The sequence below is a fragment of the Arctopsyche grandis genome, chromosome 10 (genome assembly GCF_051622035.1).
Source record: "Arctopsyche grandis isolate Sample6627 chromosome 10, ASM5162203v2, whole genome shotgun sequence".
In the NCBI taxonomy this organism is placed as follows: Eukaryota; Metazoa; Arthropoda; class Insecta; order Trichoptera; family Hydropsychidae; genus Arctopsyche; species Arctopsyche grandis.
This window is the reverse complement of record NC_135364.1, coordinates 16232434-16251009: the sequence shown is the minus strand read 5'-3', so window position 1 is coordinate 16251009 and position 18576 is coordinate 16232434. Positions and strand designations below refer to the sequence as shown.

The window sequence follows — 18576 nt, the reverse complement described above, 5'->3', positions numbered from 1 at the left end:
AGACAAGTGCGTGGATATTCGGTCACGCACGCCACCAGTTGAACCTCGAAAAACATTTTCGGCCCTCCATGGATGTGTACAATATGCACTTCGACCTGTCAACAAGCGGAGGGGCACGATATCTCAGTCTTCCATGGGATACAGTTGGATACAATGCAGTTGGAGATAGGAGGAGCACGTGGTAGAGATGGTGGTGGTAGTGTCTAAATTTGGAGATTCGCAACTGGGGGGGTAATCACCCCCGCGAAGGGTCATTACACCTATTTCTGTCGGTGGGTGGACCGGTTCTTTTGCATCGGGCGCACTTTTACAATAAAAGTGTTCAACATCCTGCTGGAGATCTCTTCTCCAGCTTTAATACCTACCTAGTAACTATCCACTCATACGCGGTGGTGCAATTGAGGCATTTGGAGTACCGCGGCAGGACGGCAAGGACAGAGCTTGAACCCTTCGAAATTGATTCAAATTTGAATCGGAATGTGAATGCTTAAACAAATTAATTGATAAATACTTCAAGGAATATGTACATAAAAACTGCAGTCTCTGGGATCTTTCATTCTAAAATAATTTAAGTAGACTTGTGTGTGGGTTAATGTTAACAACCTAAAAGGTGAAAATTTTTAAGATGCTGGTTGAAATGTTCATGAAAAGATGTAAGTACAGATCGAAGATAGTGCAAATGTACATACATACGTACAACGTTGGATTTTAGCTCTCATTGAAATCTATATTTTTCAAAAAAATTAAATATGGTTTCAATAGTAAAATATCTATTGGGGCAAACTGACTACTATAATAACACATATGCATACATACATATATTATCATGCAAGTTCTCACGACTTTTTTGTTGAATGAGACTAGTCTGCATTCCCAGTTTGCGTCGTTAATCTCCCTCCTCCCTACTCACACCCAAAAGTCTTACATACATATGTATGTATTTATATCTCTTTTATCCTCGATGTTCGTCAACCATTAAATACTAATAAAGGAGTATATTGTTTGTATATGTATGTGTACATTTAAGAAGGACACTTTTTCTTGATTTATCAAAATACTAAGTTATGAAATCGTTTATGAATTTTAAACGGTATCGATAGTACTTACTCTGGATATTTACAATTGTGTTGTGTTTTAACTTTTTTGCGTTAATTCATTCAAAATCCGAAAAATTATATATGTAAATAGTTTCCTTATTAAAATAATTCATTACTCACCCATCTGTTTTTATTAAATGTAAATCAAAAGCGAAGATTGATTTTTTTCAAATTAATTTATCAGTAAATTGGCTGTCGTTGTATTCTTTGTATGATGAGCCAAATAATATATTTGCTTATATTTTTTGCAAGATTAAAAGGAAATTAAAAGGAAAGCATATATGTATGTACATATATACCTAGAACGTTGATATCAAAATTTTTACTATTTACCTACTTACGTACTTCGGCGAAGAATATGTATGTATGCAGTGGCGGACTGGCCATACAAGCGTACATGCCCGATGGCATGTGGGCCCCACTATCCGTTAGAAAATATGGGCCCTCAGTAAAATTAAATAACTTTTTAATTTAACTATTTCACGTGTGTAATAGTTTGGGTATTTCAACAAAACAAATTTCTTACGATATACACAAACAACTAATGCCTGCTTTAACAGCCCAAGGATCGGTTAACTTTTTTTATTAGGCTCGAAATGTAAGTTTCAACATTTGCGTGGGCCCTTTTACCGGGCCCATTTCCAACCTCAATATTATGCATATACCAATACCTATGTAACAACTACCTACTGAAATAAAAATGGGAATAAACAAATTTCCCTGAATAATATAAACTGAATTGCTTAAAACAATTTTGATAGGACGATTCATCATCAACCAGCGATTTAAATTTACTTCATACATACTTTCAAAATAACATTTGATTATACTTCGACGATATAGTAAGATTTAAATACACAATTTTAAACAGTTTCCGAATATTAAATCTATTCCTAATCTAGACAAATCCATGTATATAGAAACATAGGATAGGGGCCCCCTCCCCAAAATCCTGATTTTCGATTAACATTAATTGAAAATATTATGCATTTTTTGTTTTCAGGGACGTAATTTGGGGGGGCACTCGCCCCCCTAAATTAAGGAATAGTGTGAATTTAGAAAATATTATGGATTTAATGATTATTGAGATACTATGGATCTATGAATGCTGCGTTTATTTCTTATGTACATATGTTACTTTTGGGTAACTAATAAAATAATCGCTGCTATGTGCTTTGAAAAAAAAAGATTTTATTATTTTGAAGCAAGTATATTTTGGTTTTTAAGTGGTATGCCATTAGTAACATTCTTAGAAATTGTTCATCCCATGGAGCGAATCGTTAGAAAGGTCCCCTTTACTTTATTTTGTCTCAAAAACAGATGTGTATCGTTTATTTTTCCGAATGTTCGTATATTTTTTGATATAGTGATACATTTTGATGGTCGATTTTTGTTAACCATGTGAAGATTTTTGGAAAAAAATTTTCGCCTGCGGCGCTTTTTTGACTTTTTACATAATATTTTTTCAAAAATAAGCTTAATTTTTTCATATTTTATATTTTCCATTTTTATTCCGATATAAAAAAGATTTTTTGAAATAAAATTCAATTTGACCAATCTTTGCCTGCCCCCCCAAGAAAAAGCTGAAATGACGTCCCTGATTGTTTGCTACCGAAAGTAAAAGCCGCTTTTATGCCGCATTCTTTTATGATGCATTATATGACAAGGATTAAAACGAAATATACAATGTAATTTATGGATCTATTTTGCTTTTGCCATTTTTCTTGTACCTAAATTTGTTTATTCCCATTTTTGAAAATTTTATTTATTTTTTGCCCTTGATTTTTAGCGTGATGGAAAGAAGAAAATTTTGTTATATGGGGGGGGGGACAAATTTTTTTAACCCTGGGTAGGGGCCCCCTTTGACTCCTGGCATGCACTGATTTCAGTCCCAGTCCGCCACTGTATGTATGTATACATACATACATACATAGTTGGTATATCACGATTGCGACATAAGATATCGATTGATGTGTACCTAATTCTAAAAAAAAAATGATTTTCTTATTAATCGATAAAAACATACCATATATCGTTGAAATTGCTTATTTAAAAAAAATACCAACGAATCAATAATTGATAGTAAATATGTAAGTGCATTGAATTCATCATTATAAATAAAACGAAAAACAATTATACAGTTCAGACGGAGTGATTGACCTTTATGTGTAGACTTTTTATATTGACATTAGATAAATCAGTCAAATTTAAAATAACAACAATGAGTACATGAAATTATTCATCAGTTTGACATATGTATGTATAATATCCCTGCTTATCTACATTATATGTATATGTATAATATATACGAGCGACATTATATGTATGTATGTACAATGAAATCGATAGTATTTACAGTGAATTTTAAACGGAACGATAAAATACAATGGCATTGTGTACTGAAGATGATCCGAAATAATCGAAAATATACCGACTAATTCAATATAACTTATATGCCAGAATGAGCATATTAGACTGTCTGGGGTCGCTACGTCCGACACGCCCTGTACCAGAACCCCATATACGTATTGTATTTTATGTTATTTAAAACACTTGGAAAACGTTAATTGCTTCATATAAAATCGTATACGATTGCAAAATTTAAGTGGTACACGATGGGCTAAGTAAACGCGTCACACGTTGCAAAACCAATAGCAACAATAAAATTACGAAATAAATTATTGTAACGTATGTATGTGAATATTTTCAATACAACTTGTTTAGAATTGGAAATTAATTAAGACTTTTGGACGAAAAAAATAATTCGAATTTAGAAGATTTCTGAATTTTCGAAAAAAAATCGAATGCGAAAAGATAGAGTGAAATAATGTGATCTGTTTTTATATATGTCAGTCAGGCTGGTTAGGTAGGCCTTCCAAATGGAATGATCGTTTCAGCACATCTTTCCATCAAGGTATTAATAATTGTGTTAGTGCTACAAGGATAACGTTCGACAGGAAAGAGATGGATCAATTCATTTGAACGAGGATTAGACACAGCCTACCCTGTATTGGTTACGAACTCTCTACGACCAATATAGATAATTCTATTTTCGAAGCAATATTACCAGAGAGAATGATAATAAAAACAAAGTGCATGGTGGATATATATACACATTCAATAATTTATAACCGAAATCCATAAAATACTATCGGAGATATATCAACTTTGATGTGTGCCGCTTTTGGGTAATTGCGCAATATATTGAAATAAAAGCTGTACATGTAAAAGATTTCAATAGTCAATAGCTTACCGAAGAGGAACAACGTCTATCAAAAAGGAAAGAGTTCAAAGGGTAAACTCGCAGTTATATTTATGTGTGTTCATAGGCTAGGTTAGGTTTTATTGCTTCCGAATTCCACACTGTAATCCAATAAATATAAATTGCTCATAGAGAGAAGCACGATAAAAAACAATTAGTTTTGAATCAATACAAGACGGCACATCAAAGCAACATTTACGACATTAGATACAACTAATATTTTAGTATTTCAAACAAATTAGTTATTTGTTCGAAAATTTAATATCAAACAAGGCAAATATAAAATGAACTGCAGACATTCTAGTTTTGACAATATTAATTGAGATATACTGTTTATCAGTCGTTAAATTATTTTTTAACTAAAACAATGGAAATCATTGAATATATCATAAACCGGTTACGATACGGATTAATACGATATGTATATTTTTAAAGTAACCATGAGGTTATTGTAAATTACTTGAGTACATGTATCATTAGGAAAAAAAATAGTCGTCGATAGTACGGGTGGTGTATGGGGTGCAGTGAGATTCTCATTGTCGCCAAGGTGACCAAGGTCGATGTCACATCCTTAGCGGGAAACGCCGCTTAGTCACCGTTCTAGAAAAGTAAGAGGCGTCTAACTGCCGGCACGGTGTCAAATATCGCCAAACGCTGAAAGTTCGCTGTTCATGATCCTTTCAGCCGTCGTAAGATTCGAGAAAAGGACTCTGCATGTCTCCGACGGGCGTAACTGGGCGGTCGCGGTTTGCGCCAACGCCAATGAAGCCGCAATGGACGAAACGCGGCGGTGGCGCCATCTAGCGGTCGGTAGTCAAAGCTGCATACGTTCGCGCACGCTACTTTACGTCACACATAACCTCAAATTTCACTTTTGCTAGCAAAACAATCGACTCGATTCACGTGAGTCGTAACGTGCAATCGTACGGCCAGTGGCGAGAATGAATCAAAGATGATCAATACATATTATTAAGCAATTGGGTTTAATTTCAGTTTAGTTGCGTTGTATTTAAAGCATTATAAAAATTTATTTAAGATAAGGTGACCATTTTTTCCAAAAACATATTTCTAAATACTTCAATTATTTAAAACGAATATTAAAGAATCATGGATGCACATTTATAAAAAAATGAATTCATTTTCTTGAATGCTCGTATAGAATTCTACACAACACTTTAAAATTATACTAAGTGATTGGCAAACATTTTTATTGCATTTCAACTTCCAATTTCGTTTTATCACTGCACTAAATATTGTGCATCGAAGTAAAAAATCCGTCGGCTGGTGCATTTTTTGATAAACGGAAACAATATTTGACTAATTTGGCAAATTTTTGTAGGAGACATCATTTTTGTCGAAGAATTATCAATTAGATAAAAAAGTATACTGTTTTTATCTCACAACTTACCAGGACAGATACCCCAAAACCAGTACTGTCCTGGTAAAATCAGTATGAATGGTCGCCTTACTAAAAGATGAATCATGTCTTAAATCCGTATTTAAATTGAAACTTTTTCAATATGTGGCCGTCATTTGGACTCTAATAAAATGCTGTAACAAAACACTGTAAATGTGAGCAGGAGAAACATTACACTCATTGGACACTTAGGCCTTGTTCAATAGTATGAACAGCGACACTTCTGCGACTTTGTTAACTCACAAAAATCCCCGTAACTAAATATACATAGGTAGAATACCTTTTGTGCCCTTGGTGGTGCTTCTGTTAAATAATAACTGATATATTGATTAACTATTAATTGGCGTTAATGCATTATTTTCATCCAAGTGGCCAATAACTTAAGGTGACCGTTCGTACTGGTTTTACCAGTACCATACTGGTTTTTTAGGTATCTGTTCTGAGGAAGTCGTGAAACAGTTACTTTATTTGTAATAGAAGAAACCAGTACACTTTATTTGTATTAGAAGTTTTTTTATCTGATTGTATCTAATAGATGGTTTTAAATATTTAAACCCTTCAGCGAGCATGATATCTACTACAAAAATATTGACAAATCAGTCGAAAATTGTCTCTGTGTACCAGGAATTAATGCACCTGCTGAACGACTTCTTTTACTTAAATGATGAATATGTGGTCTAATAATAGAACATAAATGAATGTTGAAACTTTAAATGTCTGCTAGTTACTAAGTATAACTTTTACAAAGTCTTGTGTAAAAATTTTATAAGAGAATTCAAGAAAATGAATTAATGGATAATTGATGTATGTATTTAGAAATATTCTTTTGGAAGAAAAAATGGTAACCTGACAATAATTACATATTAGTAGAAGATTTATAAAAGTATGTTTATTAATATATTATGGATTCAGATAATAATTATGTATTTTATTATACTGTAAGCTATGTACATAAGTACAAAGAATATCAATTTTTTATATTATTCAATTTTATTGCATTGTGAATACACTTTTACACTTAAAATAAATAAATGCGTATTTTAATTGGCTTGAAATAAATGGCTACGAAACACCAAAATGAATTTAGGGAGTTTGGTAGTATTTGGTTTTGGGAGCTTGTATTTTTTTAAATGAGCATAAAAAAACATTACGAAAGAGTTTTTCTTCGTGATTTGTGATCTTTTTTAACATTTTTTCAAACGAATTTTGGTGCACAATGAATAAATGAGATTAAATTTTCTTACCTTTTCTTATCAGTAAACTGGTAACTCTTCGCAAAGCTTCTCTCGGTGACTTTTGGAAAAACTTTGGTGTGAGATTTGGTGGCAGAGTTAAAGGTTTTCTTGAACTGTCCCAAGGACCGGTGTTTTGATTAACAGAAGCTGACAAAGGCAATCGTTCCAAGTGTTCAATCGATGCAGGTCTGAAATAATTACAAATAGACTATAAATATCTTGATTTGAAATAAAATCCTATACAAAACCATATGTAATATAAAATACCTAAGCCGCTGTTTCGGATACCAGCCCCTTGCAGGTCCACCGGCAAGTCTAATAAGTTCTGCACCGGCCAAAGCTCTCTCCATTGAACCAGTTCCTCTACCATATCCACCGACAGTGCAGCTTCCACCTTATAAAATTGATAATTTAATTATGATACATATGTACTTTGCATTTACATAATTTTCAAAATTGAATCTAAAAATGATAGCTCACTCATTGTTTGAATTGAATTCATTGTACTACTGATTCGTGGACCATCTGTTGTACGACGATGAGGAGTACGAGGTACATCTACACCTCGACCAAAAACAGGAGTTTCAGGCAAACTAGCCGAAGTTTGCAAACCACTACCTCCAGATCCATCTTCTCTACCTCTTTGTCTTTGAAATGTTCTTCGTCTTCCACTCATAACACCCATATCTAAAATATTTCATATGATTTAGGATCGTATATAGTACATACATACAATAGTTTTTAGCTAAGTAAGATTTTTATACTTATTGCTTAATTAATTTAAATAATATTTATTTTTTATAAGTCATACCTGAAGGAAGTGTCCTTCTATCGGTAGACATACTTTTATTGGAATTATTATTACGACGGTTTTTACAAAAGCTAGTATCCATCGACCTGGTTTTCAAGCTATTTGTAGTCATTTCTCGATGTGGAGGTATCATAGGACCATCTAAAGTTCTGGAACAGATAATTAAAACAATGCAAATACAATATATATGCACAAGAAAATAAGTGACATAAAGTAATACATAAAGGGAAAACAATACCTGAGGTACACATCAGGGTTCGGCGCCGGTAGTACATCTTTGGATTTCGCCACATGCATTTTCTCTAAAGGTTGTAATATTTCCGAGTATTCGTCGTCTTCTTGTACTGGCGATGGAGGCAAAGGTGGAAATTGAGGTGATCCCGGTGAATTGGGCAACGGTCCGAAATCGTGCAAGTGTGGTTTAAACGCGTGCTCTACAATTTGTACGTGAATTGGGAAGTCTCCACCGCTGGATCCGGTAGAATCCGATGACGACATTTGACGATTGAGAGATACGGGCATGTCTTTGGAGCTCAATGATTTGTGGATGCCGTTTCTCTTTGGCTTTTCACGGTGGTAGTCTAGCAATCTCTTGTTTGGGATTTCATTGTGGCTGGACGACTTTTGTATTTCGTTTCTTTTGTGCCTTTCGCCAGAATTGAAAGACATATTATTGATTGGAGGAACGTTCGCATCTGATGGATGAGTGTTGCAATATTCATCTTTGTGTATGTCCCAATCTTTTGGTAAATACTGATTGTACTGTTGATCTCGGCCTTGATTCAATAATGCGCTTATATTGTTTTCAATCTTTTTCAATGGAGAATTGTCTTCACTAGATTGGCTGGGACTTTCAAATTCCTCCTCTTCTTCCATGGTCGTGGTTAGAATTTGTCTGGCGGCAGGCGTTTCGGAGTCAGTATTTAGGGATGGCAACGATACTACTCGAACGACTGAAGGTGTTACAATTTCTAAATCACTTGAAGTTTCATCAAATTGTGGTCCGCAAATTGAGGATTCCACGCCTTCCTTCATCAGCGACTGAATGTTATCAAATGTGCAAGAATATTTCTTGAAATCCATAAAGCGATTCTGCGGCGATAATTTATTCGGTACAGGTGAACTTTTATTTACATTTGGTATATTTATTTCAAGCTTTTTGTTATCTAGTTTTTTGTTTCTAGGACTTCCATTAAAAAAGTCCTTAGCAAGATATTTATCTTGTCCATTGTTTAGATCTAAGCTTAGGCGTGATTTAGGAGACGTCAGTTCTTTTTTGAGACTATTTGTTTGGGGTAAGCACAGATCTACACTAAAACGTGAATTCGGAGTGGTCAATTCCCTGCTAAATCTTGAATTGAAATCAATACTGTAACGCGAATGGGGGATGCTAAGATCAGAACTTAAACGGGAATTCAATGATGAAACAGAATTATGAGAGCCCGACGTAGAAATTCCACTTATGGACAAACTAGACCCATCCATTGATTGATCTCCATCTAAAACTTTGTGAGATAATTCGTTTTCGATATGATGACCACTTTTTGTGTTTGATTTGTGCGATTTTTTATCGAAATGTGGTAAATTCTTTCGATCCTTTTTTCCACGGCGGATTATGTATGTTCCAGTGGCGTTTATTTCTGTTATATCTTCTGGAATAGGCAAATGATCTGAATTAGTATCAGAATATGGGCTTGCTATTTCATCTTCGGTGGAACATTGCATGGGTGGTGGCGGCCAATAATCTCCTTGAGATTCTGAAATCCATTCTTCCACTCTTTGAGGAATAGAACTAGTACTTGAGTTAGATTGGTCCCCAGATTTTCTTCTTCTTCTTCCAACAACCTAAAATTAAATAATCTGTAATGAACATCTACTTCAAATGCTTTAAAATTGAAATATATTTAAAACGAACCTTTGTGCTTCCTGGTGTCAGGAGAGAATCATCTCCATCTAGCGATACTTCCCAAGCAATAGAACCACGCTTCGAAGGGGTGAGAGCTGGTGGAGGTGGCGGTAATGATTCTTCCAAAGAATCGTCGGAAAAATGATCTTCATCATCGCCTGTATCAGTGGATGCTCTTTTATTGGGAGATGTGTTCTCAGTAAGTCGCCTACAAACCTCTCGGTGCCTTTCAATCGATCCTGCCAACGTACGAGGGGGTACTTTATTGGCAGGAGATAGTGTTTCACCATCAGATTTATTTTCTTTCTTTGATGGTACTTTAGAATCCCCAGGAGCAGCTGATCGTCCAGCGAAAGATGTTGATAGAGGAGAGTTCTTTGGTAAATTGTAAGTTGGAGAATTTAACTGTTTAGTATACGGCACATTTGCTCCTGGATAAATGGTGACGGGATGTTCATTATAAGGCATATTTCCCAAAACAAAATCATTATCGTAACTGAAACTGCTAGTCAGTGGAAAAGATTTTTTGGGAAGTTCAATAGTGGGAGATTTTGTGGCGGATATTGCGTTGATCTTTTTTGGAGAACCATTTTTTGGAGAGCCATCTTCTTTTTTATAACGTATAGGTAACCAAGATGATGATGATGCATTTGGGGGTTGATGTGAACCATGTTGAAGGGAAGAAAATTTACACTGTACATGACTAGTTGGATTGCCAACGACATCACCTTCTTTTTCCCACCCGTAAGGTCTTTGATGACGCGTTTTGGGCTAAAATAGTTAATTAAATTGAATACAAAATACATACTAGTTTTATAAAATACTGCATATTAGTTTTAGCATATGGAACCATTAAAGAGACATTTTTAACTCACCAAAGTAGTTTGAGTAGAAGAATGAGTCGCATTGTCAATACTCTTTAAACCACCTTCATCCGGATTTATGGGTGAAGATTTATCAGATTCTTTAGAAATAATATTTTTTGATGTATTCGAAGGAGACACTCTGAAAAATTCAAAACAATCAAAATTAGTATATATATATATATATTATAACAAAAAATATGTACATATATGTTTTGTATTAATGCTATGTAAAATTTGCAAACTTGGGTAATAAAGTGCTAATGATCCGTTCAGCTTCTGATGGTGGAGGTGGAGAAAGAGAATCTTCATTGGCTTCAGATTCTAAAGATATCGTTTTAGATACGGAAATATTTGATGGTGATATATTGTTGGTATGACATTCTGATGTTATTATTGGTTCTCCTTTTTCTTCAGTTGGACGGAAACTTAAAGCGAATTTAGTCCTGAAATAAAAATGAAATGTAGGCATTTAATTTAATCTATATGATAAGAAAGTTGAAAATGATTGTAGTATTGTACCGTCTGCCGTTCATGCTCATGTATCCATCGTCTTCAGATTGATGTCCGCCCAATGAAGGGCTGTCGTCGTCTGGCGTAACAGACGCCGTGGTTACACCTCCTATTGCTCCTCCGCTTGGTACCTCAACTACGACTCCACCTCCAACACTCACTCTATCACTTTCTTCAAACTCACTCAGCACACTATCGAGCAATTCCAAAGACCTCTGCACCTCGTCTCCACTCCTGAAACATGTGAACGAGAAGATATGAATAAAAAATGATTATTTAAATATTTTATATTATATATGTATTTACATATACATTATTTTGATTATGTTGATTGATTATTTTGAACTTTAATAAATCTTACTCTGGTCCTGTATTCCTTCCCCTGTGCAGCATCCCAGCACTTGCCATGTCACTCTTTCCACCTGAAATATGATTTAAAAAAAGTTTCATTCCGGGAAGAAGTCACATAACCTATACTAGTTTACATTATGAAATTAACTCAAAATTACTTGTAAATAAAATGGTTTGGCAATACAATTTAAATAATAATAATTAAAACAAACCAATGATCACATATATATATTTTTTAAATCTAATTTCTGGATTAATTATATATGTTATTATTGTGATAAAAGATATATTTTTATCAATATTGGAATACTAAGAATTGTGATTTGTTATAGAGCGTCTTCCAATTAATGAAATAATCTCAGAAATTGAGGTAAAAAAAAACGATTTAGAAGTTGCTAGGGGGAAAGAGGCCAGTGTGTTGCAATAAAAATGTCATCATGAATCAAATAAAGCAATAACATTGGCCTTATATTTTGTGCCATAATTAATAGGCATTTGTTTTCTCACAAGTGTTGGCGGATTAGGGTGGCAATTAGGACGATGATTAATTTTTTCCCCTCGAGAAAGAAAATATTCTAATAATCGCGGGAATATGGCGAAAAAGAAAATGAAAAGGCAGCACTGTTATAATTACACTCGAATCATTTATATCCCATTGAAAGGATAAAGTGAAATTGATGACGTCTCTTGAGTATATATGCATTTGTATATATGTACATATGTAGATAGGAGAGTGACTTGGATACAAGCTCACAGAGGTCTTTGATTGAAAATTGAAAGTGTTGAAAGGAGGACATAAAAATTCAATAATGACAGAATTACCTGTAAGTGAGCAGCTGGTGGTAGTGGCCGCCCCAATGGCGACTCATCTCAATACATGGGGGCGGCGGGCATCCGCCGAGATGGAAAAGTCGCAGACCAGACGGTCAACCACCTGTAACATAACAAAGGGAATATGTTTTATAAAGCTTGAAGATAGTATTGAGTAGTGGCTTATAGGTACGGGACCTTGAAAAAAAATCATGGTATCTTTGGACTTCAAAGTGATTGATTAAAATATTTTTCCCAACCTCAAGGGCTCGCATGCACCACATACCACCGCGTCATAGTAGTTACGCCACTAGTCACAGCGAGATTGATATTGACAGTAATTGGTTAATTAGTCTCAACAATCCTACTGATTGTTCAAACAAATATTGTTTAATGTGGCTCTATTACGGCACCCGGACAAAGCCGCGCACAACATTGGTTACCGACAAAACCGTGCACGACTATGCCGCGCCGACATAACGGCGCAGGACAAAAGTAAATTCACAATAGTCATATGATATTTCATATCTGAAAAAAATAAACCATATTCATAACTATTAAACATTGCAGTCACGTGGGCGCAACCAGATCTTGCAAGGGCCCAATTGGGCTTTATACTTTTTATAAAATAATTAGATAAATTAAATAGTGTTTTATGAAAAAATTCGGGATTTAATACGATTAAAATAAATTGCAAAATATATTAGTACAATATAATATTCATGAAACCTCGATCGAACTTTTTATTATTTAATTATGTAGTTCTATTTTACACGGCGTCGTCAGCACGGGTTTGTCGGCGCGGAATTGTCGTACGCGGCTTTGTCTGATCATCTTCTATTCTACTTATTACGAAGGTTATTAGTTTATTAATGCCATATGATGATTACAGCGCCACTGTGGCGGTTGAATATCATGCGATACTAAGAACCAAGCACAAATGTCAAAGGCAACTCGTGGTTTGAGTTTGTTTTATTTGAATATTTTTACAGTTATCTATCAGTTAATAATGAAAAACCATACGCACCATTTTGGGCACAAAAACTTTCCACTACCTAATGCTATATTTTAATTTTAGCCTGGCTAATTACTAAGGTCTATCCCTCATCTGTTCGTGTATAGTTTTTTTTTTTATTAATTTTCATAGTGCGTATGTATAATACAATACATGGAAATATTTATTCAAGAGAAATTTTGTATAGAAACATTCACACAAAGCTATTGTATAGACGAAATTATTACCAACTTCGGATTACTTGTTAGGGTTTAGCCAAAATAATTAAGCAGAGTGGGGGAGGAGAAGTTTACAGGAAAAGTTGAGGATCGATGACGAAAATGCCCTCAGGTCACAATTAAACTTGTTAACTTAGTTTGGATAATTATTTATTCAAGAACACTTGTACATGTAATGTAAGCGACCTACCGGAGCCGATAAACTATCCAATATATCATAGTTATTATAACACAACATAAATTTTAATTAAAATTTACGTCAGTTTCATATAATAATACAATACATAATTATACATATAGTTTCATAAGGAATATGTACCTTTGTATCTATAAATATGATTGTTAGAGGGTAGGTATTAGGCAATAATGTATAATATACATATGGTATGGAAGTGTTTACGTATTGTATAGTCCACTATATGAAAATTGTATACATATGTCAAAATGTCTGAAAAGTTTTGGCACAGACGTAGTACATATTATGTATAGATATACGGTCGGATACAGCTGGTCCAAGTTCAGTGTCAAACTGCATCCAGCAATGTTCTGTGTGTACATGTATATGCAAGTTTTCCAGACACCGAATTCGGTGTGAAGTGCACAATGCGATCAATATAATTTGCATATAGCGTGCATAGCCCTATCGTACCTATCATACCTACAGATCTACTGTATGGAAAGTATACTGCTATACGCCGTATTTTCGGTCATGACAGTGTTTTATTAATTTATTTTGAATATAATGACGGATTCAACATGTACATATTTATTTTGGGTAAAAAAGGTGTTTATTTAAAATTTAAAGCATTTGTAAATATTTACATTAAAATTTTTAATAATAAGAAATCGACACTCTTAGTGGTTTAATAGAGTGAGGACACATTATAGAAGAAAATTCGACTTTTTCATAGTCCATTTCGAGGAATACAAATATACATAAATAATTTATTAAATTAATCATGCACACTCGTTTTAACAGATCAGGAATTATTCATTATATATACATATAAATAATTATTAATTGTACATTAACATTAAACACGACATCTATGGCCAAACATTATAAAGAAGTATTGTAAGTATTATGCGAGGCAAATACAAACAACGATTTACATCCATAGAGACATCTATGGACAATTTTGTAGCATTTATACAAATCAGCGAAAATCGAGATGCTGAATAACTCGATTTTTTTTGTAAGAGAACTAGGATAGGGATGGCAATTTGTTGGAACCGTTCCAATTAGATCAGATACATTGGCAAACTCTGATAGGAAACGATCGATCTTGGAGTCACATATCCAATATCCGGCCAGCAGCACCCACCAAAGATAGAGTCCGTGACCACACAATTGAAAGCTAATATATGCTGCTGGTTATACGTAATTGAAAAATTAATTTTGATTATATACAAATATACATATTTGTATATTAGAAGCGCAGAGGAGTATAAATGTTAAATTTTTTTTTCAAAGTGTTCATAAACAACCAGCGAATCGTTGTCATGCTATTCGATAGTTGTCATAATATAATATTATGACCATCTTTTAACTAAATAAATACTTGATGCCATTAAGGGTATTAGCGACAGCTATGATAATAAACTTGTACATATATAAATTTATCGATTATAAATTTGAAATCATATTCAAATAGTGGTGAAAAAAATAGGTAGGATGGTTTTTACCAACTTTTGATGAGGAACCCTTTCAACAATGAAGCCAGATAAATTGGCGAACTCTGATGGGAAAAAATCGACTTGGAGTCACAAATAGACCAACAGTACAGCAAAAATACGCGGAATAAATTCTTTTCAATCGCAGTCAACTCAGGGTTCAAACTCGGGAACCTCTGGGGGTTAGCATTAACGCAACCACCTTTCGAATTAACGTGGTTGATATGGAATTTCAAGAAGGAGATTATAATGTGGAAATAAAATTTAAAATTTGAATTTACCGCGAACGCAATACGCTATATGTACGCCAAAATGGACGTAAATTGCTAATGGAAAAAGTAATGCAATTGTCAAAAGGCGGGAATATATTGCGGAAAAATTTCGCGCAAAAGTAAAATTGAACGTTGACAGTGGGAGGACGGGAAGGCGACGTACGGACCAACGCAACGCAAAGATAATAAAAGTTTAAAATCAAACGAGAAAGTGTAGAAAGTGGCGCGTTGATTTATATAGTATGGGTATGTGAGAGGGTGGGTACGTAGCATAGGAAAGTGGTGGCTCAATGGGGAGGAAAACATGGTTTGGGTTCTTGGGGATGGGGACGGGGATGGCGACTGCAGACGTGTGGGTTCAACGACACCGACTCCTTAAGCCGCTGGTATTTTGCCAGAAATGAAAATATTTTCCAAGGCTACAACACTGGAGTTACACAAAACTCCGAGTCCCGGCTATTATCTTAATGTACAGCCTACGAGATGAACTTTTTCCGCTAACAATAAGGAGCGAGCGTATATTCGGACTCGGGGGTCAAGCGTACCACTGCAGTCTTAAGATGTCGCAATAGGGCGAAAAGGGTAATCAAAGAGAAAGTTTGTGCGTTTCCTCATAAATCCATCATCAGAATATTATATACAAAGAGTGGGACAAAAGCCACGGTCTGACCTGATTACAGATTTTCTTTACGTGTCATTTGTGATAATAAAACTAGCGAAAGTTGTGTACGGTATGTATGTACATACATATCTTGCAATATGGTAAAAACGTAATAATAGCTTACAAAACTTGTGTGAAAGTTTTTTGAGCAATTTGTTGCACTGTATAATCATGAAGTGTACCTTACTATGATTCTCAGAAATATGTAAGTTACATACAATTTTTTTTGGGATATGGAATCTGTGTGTATCTAGCTTCGATTGGAAAATTCTGGAATTCTGAAGTGATTTGTTTGAGAATTATTTCCGCGGGCATTGTAATCGAATCAGGCCACAACTTCAGAAGAGGAAACTTTTTTAATTACAGGTTTCAGGTATGGGAGTTGGGCACATTCGAAGAGGTCGGTCGAATTCCGGTAAGTTTGTATTTGAAGCATGCTCATTTCACTTTTAATTGTGAATTGATTGGCGGCAAACGGGAAAAACTCTATGATCAAATTAAACTTGAAGCGCTTCTATCAATTTTCAATTACGAATTTTGACTCGCGATTGCTTTGCATCTAAGGTTGTAAACTCCTTCAACTGCCGGAGAAGAACACTGGTTTTAATATTAGGAACGATGAGAGGCCTTTATTTTGGCAATTGGGACCGCATTCAATTTTTGGCAACCTGCTCGATGCTTTATTACAAAAATTCCAAACGTGAAGTGTTTCGGAAAGGGCATTCTTTTATTGAAAGAAAAAACATGGAATTAATAAAGGAAATTATTTGGTAATAAAATAGAATCTTACAGCTGATTGAAATGATTAAGTGACAACTTCGCACATGGTGATCTCACACACGACAATCGTTGCTATGAAAATCTCGAATACGGAATATCTACGTATGTACGAATATGTATGAATATGTATGTATGTACATACGTATGACTGTATTTTTATTTTTATACATATGTATATACATACATACCAGGAAAGCCTAACAGGTAAATGCGCTTTCTTGGCCAATTATAAATATGGAAAAACAATTTATAGAACAATATTACAAAGAATCATAGAGGCATCTATGGATAAATTTTGACAAAAATTTTATAGATCAGCATATTCGAGATGCTGAAAACTCTAATTTCGCGAGAAATACGACAAGGTTGCCAATTGGTTGGAAACGTCTCAAAGAAATCAGATAAATTGACAAATTTTGATAGGAAACGATCGACCTGGAGTCACATATTCAAGGCCTGGCCAGCATATCCGACATCGGGCCAGGGATTGAACCCGTGACCACTCAGTTGAAAGCATTACAAGACAACCACTTATCAATGCTGCTGGCGTGTCGGGGAAATCTGTTTTTGTCGTACAGCCTTAATGTACGAGAGCAGGATACAAGGAGAATTGGTATAACGTCACTTAGTCATAGTAATATTTGGAACCATATATTATTTTTTACTTTAGCTGTAAAGACAAAAGGCAAAAATTAGAATTGCCAAAGGATTTTGTTTCGTTTGAATAGAAAAAAAATTGACGCAGTAATTTTTTAAATTAAAATATGTTGATTTGGTGAGAATATGTTGTTGCTTAGTAATGTGTAAACTATTTAGATGGCCCTTAAGGTCTGACCGCACTAGGCAGCACTGCACTGCAGCGACGCAGCGAGGTCAAATATTGTTTGTATGAGATAGAATGCACTACGAATGGCGCGATAATACGCGTTAAAGTTTTGTACCTTGATGTACCAACTCTGATGTACCAAGGGCAGTGTCGTCTAGTTCGGCCAGACCTTTAAGGCGCAGATACAGAGAAGTACGCGACACGCGTTATTTTCAAGATAGTTTTGCACATGTAAAAAAAGAGCTAGCACGCCTGATCTATGCTATGGCACCGAGGCTAAAAATTAACACCTGAAGTGTTTTCGATTATATATCATTGTATTGACATAGATTTGTTTGACAGTGATAGGTAACGGTGAAAACACCACAGGGGTCATTTTGCGGCGGGATGTGCTGTGGTAATATGTGAATATGTGTAAGGCACACGTATAAAAGTAAAAAAAAAAAAAAACCACGTGCCACGAGCACCACTGTGTGTTTGCGCTAAAAGTGATTTTTTGAAAATTTTGTCGCATATCTTCGAATGAAGTCATTTCTGGTGTTAAAAAGCAAGTATCGATACAGGTATGATCGAAAATAAAGCCTTCTGATTATAAATATGGACACGGGACAAAATACGCGTAAAATAATTTGTTATCATCGTATAATAGTTGGAAACCCTGTTGGTTTTTAGTTATCATCGACGAAAGGGTCACGGGCGACTACGGGCTAAATCTCCAGTGCAGACGCTGCGACAGCGCTTAACGACGATGAAATTATGAGATAGCCTTGCAGATATGCCAGGGGTTATTTTCACAAGGGTCGTGGTCAGTCTCGCCAGGTCTTCATATTAGCCGATGTCGCAAGCCACCGTTGAATCTCACGAA

The 18576-nt window shown here is 34.9% G+C and overlaps 1 protein-coding gene across 1 annotated transcript in view; it reads right to left on the bottom strand.

The window, feature by feature from the left end:
* The window catches only part of LOC143918182 (uncharacterized), a 235338-nt gene that overhangs the window by 19031 nt on the left and 197731 nt on the right, over positions 1-18576 (bottom strand). Inside the window, exons 5-15 of the mRNA XM_077439934.1 lie at positions 12278-12389; positions 11466-11526; positions 11114-11338; positions 10837-11037; positions 10604-10733; positions 9738-10499; positions 8061-9667; positions 7823-7971; positions 7492-7698; positions 7279-7405; positions 7021-7199 (exon numbers count right to left, since the gene is read on the bottom strand). Coding sequence (XP_077296060.1) covers positions 7021-7199; positions 7279-7405; positions 7492-7698; positions 7823-7971; positions 8061-9667; positions 9738-10499; positions 10604-10733; positions 10837-11037; positions 11114-11338; positions 11466-11512 — 3634 coding nt within the window. The 5' untranslated portion in view covers positions 11513-11526; positions 12278-12389. The remainder of the gene's footprint in view (positions 1-7020; positions 7200-7278; positions 7406-7491; positions 7699-7822; positions 7972-8060; positions 9668-9737; positions 10500-10603; positions 10734-10836; positions 11038-11113; positions 11339-11465; positions 11527-12277; positions 12390-18576) is intronic.